This window comes from Centrocercus urophasianus, unplaced genomic scaffold (assembly GCF_019232065.1).
Source record: "Centrocercus urophasianus isolate 14NV4802_14NV808 unplaced genomic scaffold, USGS_Curo_1.0 seq_34, whole genome shotgun sequence".
Lineage (NCBI taxonomy): Eukaryota > Metazoa > Chordata > Aves > Galliformes > Phasianidae > Centrocercus > Centrocercus urophasianus.
The window spans coordinates 974426-996633 of record NW_024884911.1 but is presented as its reverse complement, the minus strand read 5'-3'; the positions used below and the strand labels follow the sequence as shown (position 1 = coordinate 996633).

Here is a 22208-nt window from a genome sequence, read left to right as displayed (position 1 = left end):
CCAGAAGCATTAACATTCCCAGCTGATCCTCTGGGATGGCAGAAGGCTCTGTTCTTAGTGATAGCCCGTGCACCCAGATGTGAGCACATCAGCAGCACTCAGCACACTAACAGTAAACCTGACAAGAGATAGCTCATGAGCTCAGTGCACAGGGATGCATTCATCACCCCTTCCTACTGCCTCCCTTTGTGCCCCAGCACCTCGTTGTGCCCAGTCCCTGTCCCTTGTTAACCTGGAGTTCCCACTAAAGCACAAAGGCTGTGTGCTTTTTTATTGTTTGCTTCTAAACTCCATAAACATGCCTCATTTCCCAGATGGCTGTTTTGACTGGCCAAGTGTTGCTACTATTTGGACAGCAGGGTGCTTCTTTGAAAACGTGAAGTATTTGGATGAGCTATTCTGGAGTGGTGAGCTCAGATCTGATAGCCTGGGCCACTTTTAAATCCTGTTTGCCTGGGATTTTCACACTTATCCAAGAACTCGGTGCTGAATCTAGGACATAGCAGAAAGTGCATCCAGCAGCCTCCCAGTGAGTCGGGATGAGCTGCACCCAGATCTTCACACACAGCTCTGGCTGGGAGGAAGGACCTGAGCAGCATGGAAGGAAAGTAGATGAGAACAAGGGGTATGAAGGTACAGAATGGATGATGAACTTCGGATGCTGAACTTCATCAGTTTCCCAAAAGGCCCCAGCAAGTGGAGCTGCTCAGAGCTGTTTCTCTTTTCCAGGCAGAGTAAATCAGGATGCTTCCAGATGGCAAAGGGGGAAAGGTCTCATGGGAAGACATCCATCCAGACACACACTCCAGAAAGCCACTGCTGTTGCGCAGTACAGGAAGCCAGCACAATGTGTTTGCTCCAGGCACATCTCACCGACAACCTGTGCTTCTCCTGAGCTCCCATCCCGCCCCACAGAGCTTCAATCAGCAGGTTTGTATCAATGTTTGGGTGCTCCTGGACCACGTCCTCCTGCTGCAGCAGGCTTTAGGGGTTGGGGGATCCTCTGCTCCCTGCACACAGTCTCCATTGCGGCTTTGGCCTTATTCCTTCTGCAGTAAGATTCTTGGCCCCATTCTCTCCCTGCTCATTCCATGGACCAGCAACTCTTGGCCCAAGCAGGACTGGGAGAAGAACTGAAAAAAAGTAGGGTCACTGCTTTAGAGGGTTTGCAGGTGGGATAAGCAGAAGCAGGAGGGACTGCTTGCATGTATCCCAATTAGAAACAACACAACGGGGAAGAAGAAACCACAGCAGCATTTGCAGAAACATTTCATCCCTGTAACCAGCATGGGCAGAGAACAAGAAAATCAACTCTAAAGTGTCCTCCAGGAAAGCAACATTGGCAAAATTCAGCAGAGCAGCACTTAATCTCAGCTGTACTGTGTCATTCTTGCATTCTATTTCACAGTCTTATTTTATTCTTGTTAAAAGAATAAGAATAATAATAGGATAAGGTAGGCATGGGAAAATACGAGCTAGCTGGGGGTTATTTCTGTGAACAGATGTAGAAACAGGTTTTAACACACAGTGAAAGCAGATGAGATCATAACTTTTAATAGGAACATATTTAATAAACCAAAGGCGGAGAGGAGATGATCCACTGCCTTTACCGAGAATTATTCATTACGATTTATATCAAGGAGGAAACAGCACTTTCCTAGAATCAATGCATCCTTAACAGCAGGTTAAAAAAAAACACGGGAGTAATGATTTTCTGAGCGCTCTCCTTTGATAAAAGCCATGGCAGCCCAAGGAACATCAGCCATCCTGCTCCCACTGTGCTCCCAGCCCAGCCCTGCCCTACCCTGGAGGAGCTGAGCAAGGAAGCACCAGGGCTCCTGCACCGACTTGTGCCAAGAGCAGCAACAGGACTGCAGCCCAGCCTGCTGGCACAGCTTCACCCCTGGAAAACACCAGGAGACGACGCTGGTCTCTGCCAGGGGTGACTCCCGAAGCTCTTGTGGCCCTGAGCCTTTGCATTCCTATTCAGGGAAAGAGATTCTGCATGTGGGTGAGGAGAGGCTGCCTGAAATCCTTCAGGTGGGACAGCGAGGAGAACGGATGTGCAGGCAGCAAGAGGAATTACCCCAGTGATACAGTGCATTCCTGGGACAGCCAGTGCCAGCCAGCCCTGAGCAGTGCTGATCTGTCTCAGCACAGATCTCAGTGCTTCGCTCAGCACTGTTACCTCTGGTGGGGAGAATTCTGCTGTTAGAGGCTGCTCACCGGGCAGGACCTACAGGGCCGGCATCTGCCACGCAGCATGAGTGCCCCAGGCTCATTTTTGAAGCAGCCCAGAGCAATTTCTCCATAATGTTCCATTAATGTGACAGCTAAAGCCCTGGCCTGCTGTAAAAACATCACTCCCATTTACATTAATTGCAACCATTTTCATGCAATTTGCTTCCAAATGTGACCAACCGCAGCTTCAGTGGCTGTGAGCTGATGAAGTCCCGTTGAAGTTCATCACATTTATCACCCTCCAGACAGGGTACAGTTATTACACTGGCTAAGGATGTGGCTCTTTCAAGGTACTGACCAACACCTGGACATTTTTTGCTACAGTTATTTGGTATTTGTGGAATCATAGGATGGATTGGGTTGGAAGAGACCTTAAAGATGGTGTAGTTTCAAATCCCCCACCATGGGCAAGGACATATTTCACTGGTATTTATCATGCAACCATCATCTCTTTAAACACAAATCGTTTCCATACTGGGGAAATCTTAAGAAAAAGGCATTTTTCTATGTGCCTCATTCACAGCTTAGGGTCCCTGAGGGTCCCAATCATCCTGCTGCCATTGATGCAACTTTCTCCTTGTTTCAGCCTGAAAGAAATATCCTGCAGCCTGGCCATGTAACAGCACACGGTGTCATTGGGAAAGTATTTCCCTTTCCATGCAGCTGCTGTGATCTCCCTTTCATTACTGGAAGCACTGCCGTGCCTTATGAGCCATCGTTCATCACTGGAAATGAATCTGGAATTACAACAAAACCAAAAGTCGGAGTCATGAGTCAAATGTCCTCAGCTCATTGGCTGCCTGATGGCATTGCAGCGTGAGTTAACTACAGCTGGGATTCCTTCCTGATAAAGAGCTGCATCACATGAGGCTATTGCACACACATCAGTAGTAGCCAAGGATGTCGAATGAAAACTTTCAGCTCGCACATTTAAGGATCCAAATAGTACTTTTGGAATCAGGCAAAAAAAAAAAGTATTTCCTCTCCTGAAGTTGGGATTTCTCACTCGTGGTGAGACGTGACACCAGATGCTGGTGGGAAGGAGTTTGTATCACATTCATTTCATGCTCCATGGGTGGGGACTCCACCTCTCACCCAGCTTGGTGCTGGTGCATACTGCTTGCTGCTGATGCCCACAGTGGGGGAAAACACGACGACAGCTTGGACAGAAAATGCAGATTTGCATTTGCAAGTTGTTCCAGCAGCCAGTTTTAGTTTGCATCGTGAACTCGCTGGAAGTTGGACGGCAACCAAGGAGACAGAGTGGGCAACAAGTAGAAGGCAAAGAACTGCACAACACAAACCTCCTCCTGCAGGAAAACAGTGCTGTGAAAAAGAGGCACAGCTGCAAGAAAATTGGGCTGAGTAATGAGGGCTGGGAAAGGCACAGCCAAACCGTGCTGGGGGGTTTTGCCATGCAGTGTTGGTGATCACCTTCACCTCTGCATGACTTACAGATGCCAGGACCAGTTCTTCAGAAACCTGCTGTGTTTTTTGCAACTGCTGCATCCAGGCTGGTAAGAAGAGCCCTGTGCAGCTGGTGGCATCGGCCTGCCACAAAACAAGACCTGTGCACTGGCAAAGAGGTCGTCAAGGTGCTACGTGCCAGTCCCACCTGAGGAATGTTCGATTCAGCAGGAATCCCCCACCGCTGATGCCAAGAATGAAGCATCTGGAAAAACACCGCGCCAACTTTGGCTCCAAAACGCCTTCTCCTATCTGGTGATTGCATTCTCAGGCAGCCTCACCAGCTCCAGCACACTGCCACCATCCCATTCCCTGCAGGCCGGGCATTGTGAGGACAGCTTTGTTTGGAGTAGCTGACATTTGCTGACGCTTCCATTCCTGGTGACGCCAATGCAGTTTTCCATCCCGGCCTGTTTGTGGCTGCTGTTCAGAGCTGAAGTAAACAGCAGCAGCCCCGTGTTTACAGCTGCACGCTGTGCCTTTCGCTGCTGCCACATCACAAGGCAGTGTGCTGGGGTCATGGGAAATGTCCGTAGCTTTGAGAGCTTTGAGGGGCATTAGGTTGTCTGGAGGATGCCCAGGGATTAACGTGAGGGCATCGTATCTTGGAGGTGCTGGCAGTTCTTGGAAAGGAAAGAAGAAAATGAGGAATCTGACCTTCAGAAAAGCTCATGTCTCCCATCACCTCTGATCATCACCATGGTTTTCCCACAATACCAGAGTGCTGGGTGATGAACTTTACACTAATCATTGCATTTTGTATCAGGATGCTCAAGGCAAAGTGCTGAGCTCTTATAAGCATAATTTACCACTTACAAAGGGGCTGAACTGTTCTGAAAACCATATCCAGATTATGGATTTCAAATACTAGAGCTCTTAATCCAGTTTCTGGGCTCATCATGAATGGAAATGAGCCATTTTTGGAAGGGAAACTTGGCCAAAGCTTTCCTCCTCTGCTGTAGGAGTAGAAGCTGCACTCACTGCTGACACCAACAGACCTATACTGGAGATCAACAAAATCTGTTCCCAAAGCACCAAGTCATGCATCAATGGGACCAACGTGCACAAACACCTTTGTCTCTGCAGAACAAGGAGCTCAGCTCTCCTCTCCACACAGTGTCACATCATCACACTGGTCTTAGTGTCAATTGGGATGCTCTTCCCCCATTTGCACTTCGCGAGAAGAAAAACAGATTTGAATCATAGGATCAAAAATAAGCCTTTTCTAACAATAGCTCTATTTCAGTAGCATACTCACTGCCCATCCAAAACAAAATCTGTTTGCTGACCGGTAAGCTCTCTCCTGCACAGCTATCCCCCACTGCTCTTCTCTGGCAGCCTGGCTCTTGAGGTGGCCTTCCTTTGGGAAAACAGGCATTTAGTCCATGCTGTAGTGGCCACATGGTTCCTTGTAACAGCTCTCGTTACCTTCGCTCGAGGGATATCTTCAGGAGCCATAGGAGAGCACGAGAATGGATGCATGGGAACACACAGTGAGCAGAGTTGTTCTCCCATCCCAGACCTGGCGGTGCCCAACATGCAGAGGTGCACAGTGCAGGACAGCGCTCCAAGGCCACCCTTTTCTCTTTAGCTTAGCACCATCTAGAGGGATGTGCCTGCACAGCCGGGACAGCGGGACACACCAGTTCTACGGCACGCTTTGGGCAAGGGGCAACGCCTACCTGCATTAGTTTTGGAGTGGGGGAAACCAAAGGCTTGGTAAGCAAAGCTTTGGAAGAGAAGCTCAACCCTCCAGCTCTCCTTGCTAAAACACAAAGCTGTGTTGCAGCCATTCGCTCCTGTCCTGTCAAAGCCTCTGTGATGGGAGGATGTGTCCTCCAGAAGGGAGTGATGGCTGTGGGTTTGGGGCAGGACTTGGGGCAGCAGCAGGAGGATGCGTAGGGTTTGGATTTTTTCCTTGACTTGAATTTTACCACACTTACAGATCTTGCATCACGCATTCCTGGAGGCTCCAGTGCTGTCTGGTGATGTGATGGGGAGTTATTATTAAGCATTAAGAGCAAAGATCGTGGCGCATGCTTTTAAGAGTTGGAACTTGATGATCCTTGGGGTCCCTTCCAACCCAAACCATTCTGTGATTCACATTCATTCATGCCCTTGCTTTTCACTGGCACTGCACAAAAGCACAGCAGGGCTCCCACTGATGTAAAGCTCTCTGTGCCAAATTACAGCTTTCAGCCCTGTGCATCAGAGCTTTCTCAAACCTCCCAACATGAAACACCGGAACAAGACCATGTGATGTTATCTCCTTTCTATCTCACACCATAAATCTTGCACTTTCTTCCGCAGCAGCCCAGGCCATGGGTTTGCAGTGCTGTGAGATGCAGTGCCTGCTTCCCATTAGCCCCGAGGCAAGGTCATTGAGGTAGGAGCTCAGTTCATTGAGGAGCAATTGGAGATAGGAAGCACATTGCTCCGGCCTAAGGAAACAGGATTCAGAATTCACCTGGCTCTTGGGTCTGTTCAGCTTCCAGCTCCCCATGCTTCAAACACACCATGGAGCCATATTCCACCCCCACAGGAGGAGAAGGAACCGGGCTGCAGGGATGCAAAAATGCAGAGGAGAGTGAGGCAGGCAGGCTGGGAAGGACAGCTTTGCTGAGCCCCAGAGAAAATGGTTTGAGTAATTATCAGTGGTAAGGAAACCTCAAGAGAGCATAAGTGGGATTTCTGCATGGCAAATACGCTGCATATTTTATGGCCTCAGCTTGTCTGGGGAGAAAGTCTGATCATGGAGTGGCTTGAATCACAGCCAGGATACTGGCCCAAGCACCACTCCTTCAGCCCATTAGATGAACTCCATTTCTTCTGTTCCTTTTGGCTGCACCCTATCACAGACTCGGCATCTCCTGGCAGACTCTCCCAAGCAGGGCTCCCATCTCATGGGGGTGGGCTCTGGGCAGCATGGGGAGGGCCGTTGGTACAACCCCTGTGATGCACTGCTGCCATTCACCAACTGTTGTCCCCTTCCCCTCAGCCCAAAGCTACATGGCCCAGAAATTGGGAACTCTGTGCTGCCAGCAGCATCGAGTGCCACCGCTCAGCCCCATGGAGCAGCCCACAGAGTGATTTATTCTGGGGCAAAAAGCAGGGCCATGCAGCCATACCCCACTGTGGCACTGATACCCCCCGAGCAATGTCTTTCTAGGAGGACCTTTGTGACTTCACATCACCTGGCACTCTGCTGGTAACAGAATGCACTGCCATGTACCAGGGAGCTGTGTGCCTGGGGGTCCTGTAAACTCTCCAGAATATCACATTTCCCATAGAATAACAACTGTATCCTTGGGAGGGGGGAAGGGATGTCTCTCATCACTGATGTTTTAATTACGAGCACAGGAAGGAAAAGTGAGGCGTTAACCATCTGCCTTGCAATAAGGCCAGAGCACGGTAGGTGCTGGGGTGCATTAGCAAGAGGAATCAAACTCCTTCTTTGATTAAAGCTAAGTTTTTCTCAATGCTTAACACCCAGTTAATTGCTAGGTGCTTACTGCAATTAGGGAAGCTGTCTCAGCTACCAGTAACGAAGGGTCCATGGCAGCCCCCTGTCGCTGTGGATAAGAGAGGCTGCATCCATCCCTGCAGACACCACAGACCTCCCTGGGGATGCCATGTCCCTCACTGGGATGTGCGGGCAACAGTGGTGTCCAGAACACAGCATGGGAGCTGCTGAGCTTTGTCTCCTCCTCAGGCTCTGCTGGAGAGTCCTGTGCTCTAAGCCTGGCCTGATTCCCTCATGCTGACCCAGCAGGAGGTTTTCCAAGCAGCACTCCATACCAAGAAGCACTTCACGTGGCTAATGCACAAGCCATTGCATCCCAGCAGTGAATCCAATTTGTATACTGTGAAAACAAACTGTGCTCCCACTGACTTTGCATTCAGACTGCTTCCAAGAAGGTAAAATCAGCCAAAGCACAGAGTCTGAGAGCCTGGTTCGTACCACCCCTGTGCACAGCGAACCGGTGACACCCCGCTGCTATGGCTTGTGGGCTTACAGCACAGCAGTAACGAATGCATGGCAAGTTTGCATGCTTTATTAGAGTCCTATTTCCACTCCTTCTTCCAGAGTCCGGGATGAGTGGTGACAGCCTTCTCTGCCTCTTCACACTGCTGTTCTTGCCCTTCAGCCCCCCGCAGCCCTCTGCCCGGCAGCCAGCAGCGCCCTGTGCTGAGCACAGAGGCTTGGATGAACTGGCATGGGCAGGGCACACTGCTGCCCTCCATGTGCCCAGAGAGCACAGGACGGGGCAGCCGGCCACTGACCAGCAGCCGCACGTAGCAGGCACTGAAGATCACCAGGAGCTGCTGGGCCATCACCTGGAACGAGCACGAGCGGGTCAGTGTCTGCCTCATTCAAACACTGCTCTTGTCCAACAGAATCAGGACAGAAGCCAAGGACGGATACATAACTGTTCCACATCCCCTTCTGCTCAGCAGCGCTGTCACGCTGTCCCCAGGACAGTGACATGCCAGGCTGGGGGCAAGCAGCAAGGCCAGCCCACGGCTGGGATGGAGTGGCTGGGAGCCAGGCTGCTCGGGGACCCTCCTGTTCTGCCATCACCTCCTCTTGGGTGTTGTTTTTTTTTTGCCATCAGATGGCTGGAGAGCTTCTACCAACAGGGATGTCACCTGCACTAAATTCATTTAGTAACAGCAAGCAGAAAACTGAGAAATAAATCAGAATAATCTCTTTTGAAGCTTCTTGCTGAGTGGAAATGAGGACACATTTGTCACTCAGCATGGCACGAGTGTTTGAGGGCATGTTCCATGGAAGAGCTGAGGGGTCAGCATGGCCATACTTGGCCCAGACATGGGCACCAGGTTCTAGCAGACATCTACTTCCAAATAGGGTCCAGAAGGAAACGTCTGGCCAGTAACAGACAGCATCAAGGCCATAAACATGAACTGCTTAGTACTGTCAGGACTGGATAAGACATGAGGGGACCTCTAGGTCTGCAGCTGTTCTACCCCATAGGTGATGTTTACTGGGACGAGCTTTGGAGGCAATCTGCCCAGGAGGTGCTCTGCCCATAGGAGGGTATTTGTCATTACCTCTGGGGGGCCCTCAGGGATGAGGTGGAGCAGCTCATTGCACATCATGGACTCTTTCTTGAAGCTCTCCCCACCGGATAGGAGAGGTGATTCCTCGCACAAAGTGTCCTCTGCTGCAGGAACAGCCACCTCCATCACCACACAGAGCTGGTCCAGCCTGTGCCGCCAGCCCAGCTGCAGGAGAAGGACAGTTTGGGGGATGCAAGGAGACAAAGAACATGATTTCCTACCAAAACTATCCTCCCAGGAGTCAAGAAAAGTACAAGATCTGGGGGTTGTACCCCCTCACCTCCTGTCCTACAGCCACAACTGGCCAGTAGAGTTTAGATATCTATGCACCCACAAAAAGGAAGAGACTTTCCGAAGGCCAAGAGGACGAAATTCCCATCCAGGTACCCAGTGCGGTGCTTATTTTTTCCTCAGGCTATCTCATTATTTCAAGAGGACAGCTCAAGGTGTCAGCTATTTCAGACAGTAACACCTGCCTTCAGCATTTACCCTTGGCGACTTTGCTTTACTGAAAGTTGCGCAGTCGATCACCCAGCTATGCTCACACCACAGGTCCTAAATAAATTCCTGCCGCACTGGGCACCAGTTGATGCAGTTTGTCCACCTCCCAGTTTGCCCAGCTCCCGGTTTCCAGCACAGACAGGCCATAGGGTGGCCGTGCCACCACAGGCTGTGCCTGCTGTCATTTACCTCTTGTGCCTGCCGCAGCTCTGTGATGTGGGCTGACAGGGACTGAAGGCAGCGCTCGGGGCTGAAGTGCACAAACCACAGCTGGGACGAGCAGGTTAAGAATCATAGAATGGTTTCAGTCAGAAGGGATCTTAAAAGCCATCAGGTCCTACTCCCTGCAGTGCACAGGGACACCCACAGCTCCAGCAGTGCTCTGAGCCCCAACAGCCTGACCTTGGCTGTCTGCAGGGATGGAGCATCACCAGCCCTCTGAGCAACCTGTGCAGTGCCTCACTGCCCTTACTGTAAAAAACTTCCTTATATCCAATCTAAATCTCCTCTCCTTTAGTTGGAAACTATTTCCCCTTGTGTCACAACAGACCCTGCTGCTTCCTGAGAGCAGAGACACTTAGATGCTGCTGGCTTAGCTCCTCTCTGCAAGGAACAACACAACTGGGACTCCACTTTTCTGTGGTTTGTTTGTTTGTTTTTGCCATAGGCACACTGCTGTGATTCTCATAATAAGACTCATCATTGCCATGTAAACGTAATACAATTTCAGGAATAATTGTCTGCCCCAAGGACTAATTTCACTTCAGTCGTTTAGACTCTTCCCAGTGGCCTTTGGGTATATCTTAATGCCTACGGATGGGAGAAGAAAAATACCCACTTCTCCACGCCATCCAATAGGAAGAAAACAACCTTAGAAATCCCACCCTGTGTAAAGCCTTATGGATCACTACATCAATAAACATTCTCCCTATCACCGAATCACAGTGTGGTTGGATTGGACCTTAAAGATCATCAAGTTCCAACCCCACCGCTATGGGCTGTTTGCCCCTCACCAGATCAGGCTGCTCAGGGGCTAGGAAAAATTCTGCACAGAAAGGATACTTGTAGGATGCTGTGTGGCCCATCCAGGACATCAGTAATCCCCAGAATTAAGCTGTGTTTGATAAAGAATTCATTGACAGCTGCCAGCCGCACGTCTGTATTCATATTTATCTAGGAAAGAATGCAGGAAAAAATAACTTGCTCTGTGGCAAAACTTGGCCCAGCTCAAGGCTGCTCACCACTGTGGGAGGGGGAGCTGTGCAATGGTTGCTTTTTCCCAGCAACAGCAGGTGCTTTGAGCATCCCTTTCTTACTTTCACACATACTTTCTAGGCATTATGACACCCAGCTACAACATCCCTTGCCTGAACCAGATCTCTGAGCCTGCTCTAAAAATACTCTGTCCTCCCCCTGCTAACCATCATCCCCATATGTATCTAGGAGATAGAATCATAGCATCGTAGCATGGCTTGGATTGCAAGGGACCTCAAGGTCATCAAGTTCCAATCCCCTGCCACAGGCAGGGCCACCAACCTCCAGATCTGGTACTAGAGCAGGTTGCCAAGGGCTCCATCCAACCTGGTCTTGAACACCTCCCAGGGATGGAGCATCCACACAGAATCATTAAGATTGGAAAAGATTCCTAAGGGCACCAAACGCAATCCCAACCCATCCCCACTAACTGTGTCCCTCACTGCCACATCCCCACGGTTCTTCAGTGCAACACCTCCAGGCATGGTGACTCCACCACTCCCCGGGCAGCCCGTGCTGATGCACCACTGCTCTTCTGGAGAAGAAAAGATTCCTAACATCCAACCTGAACCTCTCCTGGCACAACTGAAGGCCATCACCTCTCATCCTATCGCTGCTACATGCGAGAAGAGGCCAATCCCCACCTCACCACAACCTCTTTTCAGGGAGTTGTACGGGGCAGTAAGGTCTCCCCTGAGCCTCCTCTCCTGCAGACTGAACAATTCTCTCAGACATTCCTCATCAGATTTGTGCTCCAGGTCCTTCCCCAGCCCTCCTTTGGACATGTACCAAAGCTGCAGATCCCAGCACTTCAGTGGGAGGGAACTCATTCCCCACGCTCCCTGGGTCAGCTTACCTTTCTCTGGCGGTGGTCGATGACCAGGATCACAACCACAGTGACAGCCACAGCAGCCAGAGTCACCAGCACGCTGGCCTCCCAGTAGTGCCCAAAGGAGCAGAGCTGGACCGTGGTGTAAATGTTTATCCAGAGAGACATGTAGAAAATCTGTGAGAGCCCAGAGAGATGGATGGCTCTTGTAAAACTTCAGAAGAGAGAGAAGTCAAGGGAAGAAGAGACCTTGCCATAAATTAATTGAGTCGTCTGGGATATTCGGAGAGTGAGGGAGGGCATGAGCTCTTTGCAATAATAAATCAAGGAGAGAGGGGTCTAGAAGGACTGAGAACTAGTTTATCATCAAAAGTTACCAATCATCAAAGACAAACTGAATTATTAATGATGATTCATATCTAGGAACGTTTTCAGTTGTGTTCTTCCATTCAGATAAGCTACGCACTCACTGAGGAATATGGATAACGCTTGTGATAGTCCCTCTCTTTTGGAAGCTCCTGTGTCAGAGCACTCAGGGTGGTGAAGGGAGATGGACACTGGGCTCAAGGGGGATGCTAAGGACTATCAAACTCAGCCTTTCCATTAAAAACAAAGCAAAAGACAGGAAAATGGAGGGAGCGCCCAGCATCCTTACCAGAGCAATGGCTATCTGGAATGCCCTGGAGTTGTAGAAGAGGTATCGCCTCACTTCGGGCTTCAGGACTGCCTCCTCGATCAGCCTCCTCCATTCACCCGCTGCCGCCTGCTCAGGGAACCAGGAGCAAGAATCATGGATTGCCTTGAGTGGGAAAGGACCCAAAGGATCACAGTGTCCAACTCCCAGCTCCACGCAGCACTGCACAACCCTACGGCCTCCCTGAACTCCAGAGCCGTGCCCACTGCCCTGGGAGCTGTGCAGCCCCCACTGCCCTTTGGGGCACAGCCATTCCCCAACCCCACCAGGCCCTCAGCTCCATCAGAACAGCGCTGACAGGTCTGGTGGGGCCCAGCCTGCCTTGCAGACCCGGTGTGTGCAGAGGGCACAGGCTCAGACTCCAGCCTCATCCCTACGGCTGTCATTGACCAGAATGCTGCATGCTTCATTTGCAGTGAGCTATGTCTCCCTGCAAAGGGCAGGGAAAGTCATAAGAGAAAAAGCTTGTTTTTATGGCAAAGGACAAGACGAGACAGATTGTCCCAGGGATGTTCTAGCACATTGGAGTGCTTTCATGCTCTTCAGCTGTACCTGCGCTGAATGGGTTTCTTCACGGAGCTTTAAGCCAAGGTGATTACAGTTGTCTTGAAGTCAATGAGGAATAGACTGAAGTTAAACTGAAACAAACCAACTTCACACCCCCCAAAAAAACCAAAAATCTTAAAAAAGCTCTCTATGATCTGGGTGCAAACAGTGTCAACCCAGCCAGCATTCACTCCAATGGGCCGCCAGGGGGGATGACAGGTGAGCAGCTTACCTGAACCCCAAGGGACTGGAGTTTCTCTGCACAAAGCTCCATGTCGAAGGAGGCAGATGAGCAGGTGTTGTCCATGCTGAGAACCATGAGCACCTGGCCATTGCGGGGTTCTGCAAAAACCCAGAGAGGTCAGCAGCATAGCTTTGGCATGAGTTTAATGCCAGCAGCTCAGAAGCCTGTGCTGAAGGGAAGGCTGAAAACACAGACTGCCACGGCGTACTTCGAATGGATGGCATTCCCCTAGAGCTTACACAAGCTGAGCTATGCCAACAGGAAGAAATGAGGGCCAAGAAAGTGGTGTTTTCACATGAGCTCCTGTTTCACTGGCACATTTCATCCAGCTTTCCTTTCTCTCTGTAGCTCTGGGGATAGCTCATGACTTGGGGCTGCTTCTATGGCACAGCACAGTGCTCCCCCAGGCTGCTGTGCTGGCCCAAGGGCAGCGTGCACTCCCTTTTTCCTTCTGTCCTGCTTTCATCCTCTATCCTCATCATCTCTTCACTGCTCAGGTACAGAAGGTGCCAAGTTAACTGAGGCAATTGCATTACAGTAGGGTGTGACTGCCTCAAGTCAAGAAGGGAAGATGCATCCAGAATCTCCAGGATAATAATGTCCTACTTTTCATGCTGAAGTTAATCCCCAGATTTAGCAGTGGAGGTGATGAGTATGAAGAAAGAATGAAAACAAATGGCCTTAGCCCTTGGGATGGGCTCTCCTGTTCTCCATGGCTTTGGTTGAGGTGCTTCGCATAAGACTATGCCAGGACACCAAGCTCAGATACCCAAAATATGCAGAGGAGCTCAGGTTGTGACCTCTGCTGGAGCAACAAGAGCTGCTTCAGTGCTGTGAAAGCAGAGCACAGGAGGTGCCACGAACAGAACTGCTGAATACAGTGCAAACAAGGCCATCCATGGCACTGCTTCAGAGGCACTGCTGCAGAGGCAGAACTCAGTTAATGGGGAGGAGAGGCACTCAGAAAGCACAGGTCAAGCTTCCCAAAGATTTCTTCACTTGCAAAGAACAATTTAAGGTTTTGCTTGGCGCTCTGCTCAGCGCTGCATTCCTCAGTCACCAGCAAGCTCAGAGACCCGCAGAACAGCTGAAGTTGGAAGAGAATCTTGAAGGACTTTCCGGTCCAACCCTGCTCACTTACCTTGCACCCACTGCGGGGATCCTTCCTTCGAATCACTCTTACAATACAGGACGGAGGAAAGCGAGCTGTTTTTCTCAATCCCACCATCCTGGCTTTTATGGGCCATGCTGAAGGCACCGCTCCTTAAGAACTTTGTGCCGTATCGTCAGCAATTCAGCGTTTCTTGGATCTCCCTTATCTCACAGCACCAGGCAGCAAGCAGCTCGCTCTCCTCACCGGGGACCAGGCTGTGAAATCCTCACTCAGACTCCCACTGGTGACTTCCTGGAGATTCTGCTTTCCATGAGCATGGCAGCATTTTCTAGCCCCGAAAAGAGGAAGGAGAAGAATTCAGAAATCTTGCAGAGGCAGCAAATAAAGGATGACAGCGCTGAGCTCTCTGATATTACCACCATGCAGGTGCTAACAGTGCAATACGCACAGGCTTTCCTCTTGCTTATTTGGATTACAGGAATACCCTATCACAGGAAGGAAATGGTGCAGATAAGGAAGAACTGTGCACCCGCCCAAGCAGAGGAGAGCAGCAGCAGAGCAGGAAGCAACATGGGGAGCTCTGCTCATCTTCACCCCCACAGCAGCTGCCGTTCCCAAGGGTTTTCCAGGGAATGCTGCAAGGATCTGCGGGTGGTTATGCAAACCAAGTGCATGGAAGGCTTTGAAGTTTACTTATCTTCCATTCTTGCAACTCTGCTGACAAAGCTATCATTTAATTTTAAGCTTAACTCCACCTTTTTGCACCAGGAGGTTGGTTTGGGGATCCCTCGTCACAGAACAGTTGAGGTTGGAAGGGACCCCTTGGGATTACCCAGTCCAAACCTCCTGCTTCAAGCAGTCAAATAGAGCACACTGCCCAGGATCACATTTCAGCAGCTCTCCTTCCAAAAGGACCGCTGCTTTTTTTTGTTACTCATGGTTGTTGCTGCAATCACCCCTTTGCACAAAGCCAGGATAGCCTGGACTATCAGACAGGAAATTGAGGCAAGGGAAGCAAAACAAAAGGTTTGTATGGTTGCAAAGAAGGAACAAAATAACTGCAAAGGCTGGAAACTCAACACTTAAAGAAGCCAAACATGGTGCACTTTGCATAAGAGGTGCGTGTTGTGCACAGAGATGGCCTCAGCACCCACTCAGTGCTGGAGACAGAAGGGAAGCCTAATTACAAGCTGTCACATTAAGTTAGAGCTGAAGCAGTGCCCTCTGTCCCAGGCACCCATGCTGAGTTCTGTGGGAGCATCCAGGGCAGCTCTACAGCTACAGCCTTCCCCAGCACAGCCGAGCCCAGAGACAACAGCAGCATTGCTTTAAGCCATTTGTGCAGCACAGACCTCACTTGGCTCCATTGCCTCTTATAGCTTCCGTGCATGGAGCTTGGCCCCTCAAAGCCTTCCCTGCCTGCGCTCCCCAGGGCTCTGCATCTTTGTGCACCTCTTATTTTAACACAAAGCCGTTCCCTTTGCCTCCTTGCCCCTACAGACCTCTCCAAGCCCCAGCCAACCTAGCCCCATTGCTGCGTCCTCACTACGGAGAGCCCACCGGAGCCATACCTCATCCAGCCGTGCTCCTGGGGTGCAGACTCTGCTCCCTCCTCCTCCTCACTGCCCCGCACCGCCCATCACTGTGCCCTGCAGGTTGGGGAGGTCCCACTGCTGGGATGCACAGCGCAGGCGAGCGCCCGCAGCTCTGCGCTCCCATCACCCCGCGCCACAAGCACTGACTTGCAAAACCTCCCCGTGCATGTGACTTTTCCCCCGGGCTCATTTCAGAGCTGTGGTTTTTTTTAACCCTCTAGAGTTTCTCTAGGCTGTTTCCCCATCGGGGAGAGACTCCGCTGCAGGAGCTCAGGTTGCTTTTTGGAGGGTAAGGGTCCACAGCTGGACTCAAGGAGGGCTTTGGATGGAGCAGTGGCACAGTTGAAGGCTCTGCTCTTCCTTCTCCATCAGCCAGGGTTCAGTGAGTACACATCCTGAAGCTGCATCAAACGAGCCGTGGTGAATACTTGAGCCAGTGCCGTGCATCAGCAGCGGGGCTGGAGGAATCCGAAGGGGTGAGCAAAGATCTCCAGGATGATGTTGTGCAAATGGTCACAGCAAGGCACAGAGGTAACGGGGTGGGAACTGCAGCCCAGCTCTCAACAGGAGGCTGCTCTGATACTGAGGGAAGAGAAGGTTTCCTGCTGGCTACTGTGCTCCAGAGAATGGAAGCAGGATGGGATTCACAGCCAGATGGACCTTCCCAAAGCACTGTGGTTTCTAGGCCAAAAGAGACAGGTTTGGGGGAAAGCATAAGAGAGAAGGCTGGGGTGCACCTTCCTGGGGCTCACAGAAAAGCTGGAGGGAACCCGAAAGCTGGGAATTCAGTCAGTCAAATATCAGAGCAACTGCTAGTGAACAGTTAAAAAAGAGTAACAAATCCTGCCATGCTTCACTGTGCCGTGTGTGCACACTTCCTGGAGAAAAGCCCGCTCCGCTTCGGGAGGGCTGAACTTCTGCAATCCTTCTGGCTCCAGACATTGCTGAGCAAAGTGTTCATTAAATCACGTGGCTGCACGGCGAGCAGCACTGCCTTCAGACCGCTGATCCACACGAGATATCATTTCCCTGGGAGCTGGTGGCTCACACATAGCATCACCCAGGTGGTGAAAATATCAGACCCATCTTCTCACCGGCGTTGGTAGCTCGAGGCTCAGCTCCCATCCCCACCCATACCAAGGCTGCATTCTTCTCAAGCACTCTTCACCAGATCTGGCTTTGCTTCCTCCTTCTTGCCCACGCACGGTAGAATTGGGTGATCCAAGTGCTGGGAAAGAGCACCATCATCTCCCTGCAAAGCGCCTGAGGCACAGCTCAGCGAGGGCAACAGGCTTGGGAGCAGCTGCCCTCATTACCTGCTCACACGCACCCCTGGCTGAGCAAGGAGTGTCTCTATGCGTGCGCTGAGCTTGGCTTCACCCTGTTGTACCAACACAGCCAACCCTGCCAAGGTGGGAGGGGGCAAAAAACAACCCAAGTGCAGCTGTTCTGCTGAGCTCTGCAGCCATCCAGCTCCCTGAATGCGCTCATCTCACTGCAGAACAGCCAATAAAGCATTCAGTGAGTCATCTATTTCAATCAACAGCCTGTATATTTCATACTCGGCCTTGACAACAATCTAGGCATTGCACAGATGTCCTGTAACATTCCTGTTCCTCCTATTAATGGTCCCACCAAAACTTTAGCGCTAAGCAGCCAGGAGATAGAAATTCAGCCCTCTGAATTATGAGGAAAGGTTGAGGCTTGTTTAGTTTGGAGAAGAGGAGGCAGCAGGGAGACCTCATTGTGGCCTTCCAATATTTGAAAGGAGCATATAAACAGGATGGGCTACAACTGCTTCTAAGGGTGGATGGTGATAGGAAAAGGGGAATGGTTTTAAAGTGAGACGGGGAGGTTGAGGTTGGATATTAGGAGGAAGTTTTTCCCCCAGAGGGTGGTGAGGCACTGGCACAGGTTGCCCAAGGAGGCTGTGGATGCCCCAGCCCTGCAGGCATTCAAGGCCAGGCTGGATGTGGCTCTGGGCAGCCTGGGCTGCTGGTTGGCGACCTGCACACAGCAGGGGGTTGGAACTGGATGAGCATTGTGCTCCTTTTCAACTCAGGCCATTCCATTACTCTGTGAGAGCAGCACCAATTACTGCAGTTACAAAGCAAACACAAAGTCAATCAGTAAACTAGGAAGGCGTTTGGAAAGCTAGGAACAGGAAGAAGAAATCAGGAACTCTGCCTGTAAAGCAGACGGGGGGTGCTGGCAGCATCCCAGCAGTGCTGCTGCTGCACGGAGCACAGCTGACAGCCTGTGGAGCTGCCCCACCTGCAAAGCAAGGAGCAAAGCCCTGCAAGTAGAGATCTGCCAAAGACGACCACAACGAATCTCTTCCTCACCTCCATCTGCCACAAGACATTTGCATTGCTGTGCTGTGACAACTCCATTTCAAAAATAAAGCTTTGGCCAGTTCTGTGTCTGGGGGGGGTTTACCCAAATTTTCACAACCTGTACAGAGGTTATCAGCTGCTCCGTGCTCTTCGTTTCACTTTTAGTTCAGTTTTGCACTTCTCTATTTCTGGGAGTTCCACGCTGTCCGTTTTAGATCATTTAGCCCTTTTCTCAAGATCATTTTAAATTGTAATTCAATCCTTTGTGCTGCTTATTTCTCTTCCCAGCTTGGTGTCCTGGAAATATAACTGTACTCCCTATTCCATCGCGCTGCATTAATGAATACATTACAGAGAACCCGATTCCAGGAGTGCTCTGCTTGCAAACAGCAGCTGCAGTCCCTGCCATGCAAGTTGCAGCCGTGAGCAGTAGCCAACACAGCAGATCTCCTTCTATTTAATGAAACTGCATTTTCAGCAGGTAGCTGCTCCGTCAGTTTGTTGTTGTTTGGTATTTTTCCCCCAATGAGCCTTAATTAGGTGAACAGAATTGCTGAGAGCCTCGTCTTGCCTTTCCCCTCTCCCTGCGCACAGCCTTCTTCTGCAGGCTGCGTTTTGTCAGGCAGCTCAGCAAAGCTGACAGATCTGACAGTCATTAAATGCAAAGTCTCCATTTCACAATATTCCTAAAATACATGTTTCAAATGAAGAAAATGACACTTGCATAAAGTGTGGCTCTTTTCTTTCTGCCTTATTCCTGTGGAGACTTCAAGCACTCTGCTTCTTTCTATTATGGTAATGCAAAATCCTTTTTCTTATGCTTCGAATTTAAGGAAAAAAAAAAAAACAATAAAAAGAATGCTTGCTGTGTGCCTTGGATAACGATTTGGCTATTGATTCAGCAGATGCTTTATTAGATTACTTTGCAACAGCCAAATGTAATTTAATACCTATTTATTTTCTATTCCTATGCCGGTCTGAGATACAATCTTTTCTGCATGAAATTAGTGTTGTCTCCTTTCAGCCTCAAAGAAAGATGAGACTCACCTTTTTTTCTTGGAATATTTTGAACTGCTTTTTTACAGTAAGATGTTGATCTTGAGGGTTCTCAATAGACTTTTCTATTGAGACCTGCAAGCCAAAACCTCAGCTGGAATCAGGTGATTCAGGTTTTCCCATCTTAATCTGCAGCAGTGCAAGAACCCCTGGTGGTGGGCAACAACTGAAGACCACAGTCCACCTGCCCACAGTTGCTACTGCCCAATTCCTTCCAGTTTGCCTGTCCCACACAGGAGGTTCTCTATCTGGAGTACCATAGAACGGCCTGGCTTGAAAGGATCATCCAGTTCCAACCCCCTGCTGTGTGCAGGTCACCAACCAGCAGCCCAGGCTGCCCAGAGCCACATCCAGCCTGGCCTTGAATGCCTGCAGGGATGGGGCATCCACAGCCTCCTTGGGCAACCTGTGCCAGAACTCCTGCAACAGGCAGCAGAGAGAAGGAGATGCTGACCTTCAGGCTGAGCACCCCAAGCTGAGCAGGGAGCAAGCTCCATCAGCACAAGCAAGCCTTGAAAATTGAACTCAGGCTTCAAGCAGCACAAATGTGTGTCCTAATTGCACCTCGTACTGCAATGTTAAGCTGTCCAGACGACGCTGGTATTTCAGTGCTAATAAACCATTTGTCCATCTGGTGCTTTCCCCATAGTACAGATGACAGATCTTCTCAGCGATGTTTTAGAAATGAAAAACATCAACTATTAATGTAGGCCTGCATGATGTCTGTATGGGAACTGCTGAATCACAGCCTGAGCCTCTGATTGATCACCTGAGGCGAGCACCAAGTCAGCCCTGGGAGAGCAGGTGAAGGCAACTCACCTGTGCTGCTGGAAGGGACGGAGCCTGGCTGCACCTCTCCTAGACCCATTTAAGAGCTGACTGCCAGTGGGGAAGGATCTCTGCTGGAGATCCCTCCTTTGGAGTTTTACAGCGAGCCCAGGACATGGGTAAGCACTCTGTCTGTTCTTTTTTGGTATAATAACTGCTTAGCCAAACTCTCTGCTACATTTGATAATTGTAACATCTGTACATTCATTGATTATACAATGTCTGAAAAGGAATCCTACAAAAAAAATCCAAGTACTGACCGTTGCTTATGAACCTCAATGTGGCCATTAGCAAATCATGCTGTGTTAACCTCCTGACGTGCCCATTTCATCCAAGGAAAATGCTAATCTGAACCATGAGAAAACAGCCAGAGTTACCCACTTGATCCTGCATGACCAGAACAGCACATGCACTGAATGCTCTTTACCTCCATACAGCACCAGGACTGAGCAGGCAATTTGTCCATATTTCCAGGGATGAGAACTCAAAGTAAAAGAATCAGTTTTATATATGCTTAAAGCAGCTTCTGGGCCCTTTTTGAGGTACAAGGGCAAGCTCCAACTCCTTACACATAGGGTGATCTGCATTTAGGGTCACATCTGCCAGGGACAACGCAGTCAGAGCAGCAGTGGGACTCTGGAGGCAGATCTGCACTAGCAGCTAGGATAGGCCTCGCCCTTCTTAACCAAATTTGTTGCAGAACAGGAGGAAGCTGGAAACATCAGACCATAGAGGTAAGAAACCGAGCAACTCCAGACCTCTGCCAGCATGACATTGTTCCCCACAGAGCATTTTCAGCACAGTCTGGCTTGGGCACATAAGGTCTCCTTTCCCACTACGCCTCACTGTAAGATTAAAGAACTTCTAACTAAGAACTAAAGCAACTTATCTAGATCACAAAGCCAGATTTCCCAGTGAGAAGCAAATGGAAATGCTTTTGTGTGAGTTTACACAGCCAGGTAATTCTCAACAGGTAAATTTCAGGGAAGCATTACAGAAAATTGATGTTCTTGCAAGCATTGAAACTTCTGCATGTTTCAAAGGGAAGGTCCTCACGTGCTGTTTTGCCAGCGAGGGAATAATCTGGGGAGAATTTTACACATCCTTTCCTTCTGGATCTTCCTCACTGCAGAGGGTAAGAACAGAAAGTGCTCATTTAACAGAGGGAAGCTTATGAACTGTGAGGAAGTGGAGGCACGCGCTGTGCTTGTTGCAGACAAAGCAAGTCTCCTTTTACTGATAAACAAACAGGATGAAATTGCTAATTACAGCCTGGAGCTACCAGGACTTTCACAAAGCACCAATGTGCTGCAGCCTGACCACCTGTTCTCAACAGGAGGAACTGCTTCAATTCCAAAGGACAGACTAGAATTAGCATGGCTGCAACCTTTTATGAGGCCACAGCCCTTCTCTGGCCGTCAGATGAATCTGATTAAAAGTGCTTTGATTCTGCTCTCCTTGCACAGACCTGGCGTGTTCCCAGCCTGACAGATTCTACTTCACAGGAGCTTTTGATTCACTTTTACAACCCATTTAATAGCCTCAATTCCTAAAGAGATCCTTTAAGAATTGGAGTATGCTAACATAAAATATGCTAACATAAAAAACCAACAGGAGACAACACAGCGTTCTCTTTTGTAGCACAGCACGACTGCAGGCAGATACTTGTTCCTCTGTTAAGACTTCCATCCATCCTGCTTTCCTCCCTCCCAACTGCAATCTTACCCTGCGGGTCTGAGAGGCTTTTCAGTGCTGCACTGAAGGTCTGCAAAAATCCAGGATGTTTTGACTGAGAAACAGCAGCAAGGCTTCCTCCTTAGACTGGCAACTGCATTAATTGCAGCTCTGATCCACTTCGTGCTGGCTGAGGTCTCTACTGTGCAAAAAGTATTAAATTGAACTCAAAAATAAGAAAGCAAAGCTATATTTTAATATTCTGCTGGGACAGAATAAACTGCTGAAACACAAAAGCTCATGATGTATTTGTGTGTATTCTTGATTAAAGAGCTAGGAAGTGAGGCATGGACAGCCCTAACACTTATTTCACACTGTTCTGGGAATAGCAGGATGCTACATGACCTTGGTATAAACAAGCAGCCACCAGGGAAGGATAATTACTGCACAGTGCCTGGCTATCAAACTATACTGTTGAACTGGCAACGTTTTATTTCTCCTAATAGTTCAAAGAACATTTGTTCCTGAAGGCTTTTGGAACAACCTGGCAGGTAAAGCATCAGACTGGAGCCAAGAGGAGGAGATCTGTAATGGATTTTAAACTTACCTGCTGTGACCTTCAGACATTTGTTTTATTTCTTGCTCTCTTATTAATACTTGATATTCATTCTCCAGAGCCCAGACTCTTCATGCAACAGTGAGTCCTGCTGGTACTCTCAGAACAATTGTTACAAGAAGACTGATTAG

The 22208-nt window shown here is 49.7% G+C and overlaps 1 protein-coding gene across 4 annotated transcripts; it reads right to left on the bottom strand.

Annotated features, from left to right (window-relative positions):
• Positions 1-4328: 4328 nt before the first annotated feature.
• Positions 4329-22154, bottom strand: TMEM268 (transmembrane protein 268). 4 transcript variants are annotated; one of them, XM_042830681.1, is made up of 11 exons: positions 22069-22154; positions 21513-21663; positions 20215-20499; positions 14000-14300; positions 12847-12956; positions 12030-12137; positions 11402-11551; positions 10354-10464; positions 9481-9561; positions 8782-8955; positions 4329-8046 (listed from the first exon to the last, which is right to left on the bottom strand). In XM_042830681.1, exons 4-11 carry the CDS (start codon positions 14103-14105, stop codon positions 7774-7776), a joined length of 1113 nt encoding a protein of 370 aa, XP_042686615.1. In that variant the 5' UTR covers positions 14106-14300; positions 20215-20499; positions 21513-21663; positions 22069-22154; the 3' UTR covers positions 4329-7773. The 4 variants fall into 4 exon arrangements, with proteins under 4 accessions (XP_042686615.1, XP_042686613.1, XP_042686614.1 ...); XM_042830679.1 differs by having other exon boundaries at positions 20215-20913; positions 21513-22111; XM_042830680.1 differs by lacking the exon at positions 20215-20499 and having other exon boundaries at positions 21513-22111.
• Between the last annotated feature and the right edge of the window lie 54 nt (positions 22155-22208).

What these genes read in the sequence shown, in the direction of transcription:
- TMEM268 (XM_042830681.1), bottom strand. Translation starts at nt 14,105, where the DNA reads ATGGCCCATAAAAGCCAGGATGGTGGGATTGAGAAAAACAGCTCGCTT. An exon ending in TCCAGTCCCTTGGGGTTCAG is followed by an intron (nt 12,138 to 12,846) that starts GTAAGCTGCTCA and finishes TTCCCTGAGCAG; the next exon opens with GCGGCAGCGGGTGAATGGAG. An exon ending in AGCTGCGGCAGGCACAAGAG is followed by an intron (nt 8,956 to 9,480) that starts GTAAATGACAGC and finishes CTTCTCCTGCAG; the next exon opens with CTGGGCTGGCGGCACAGGCT.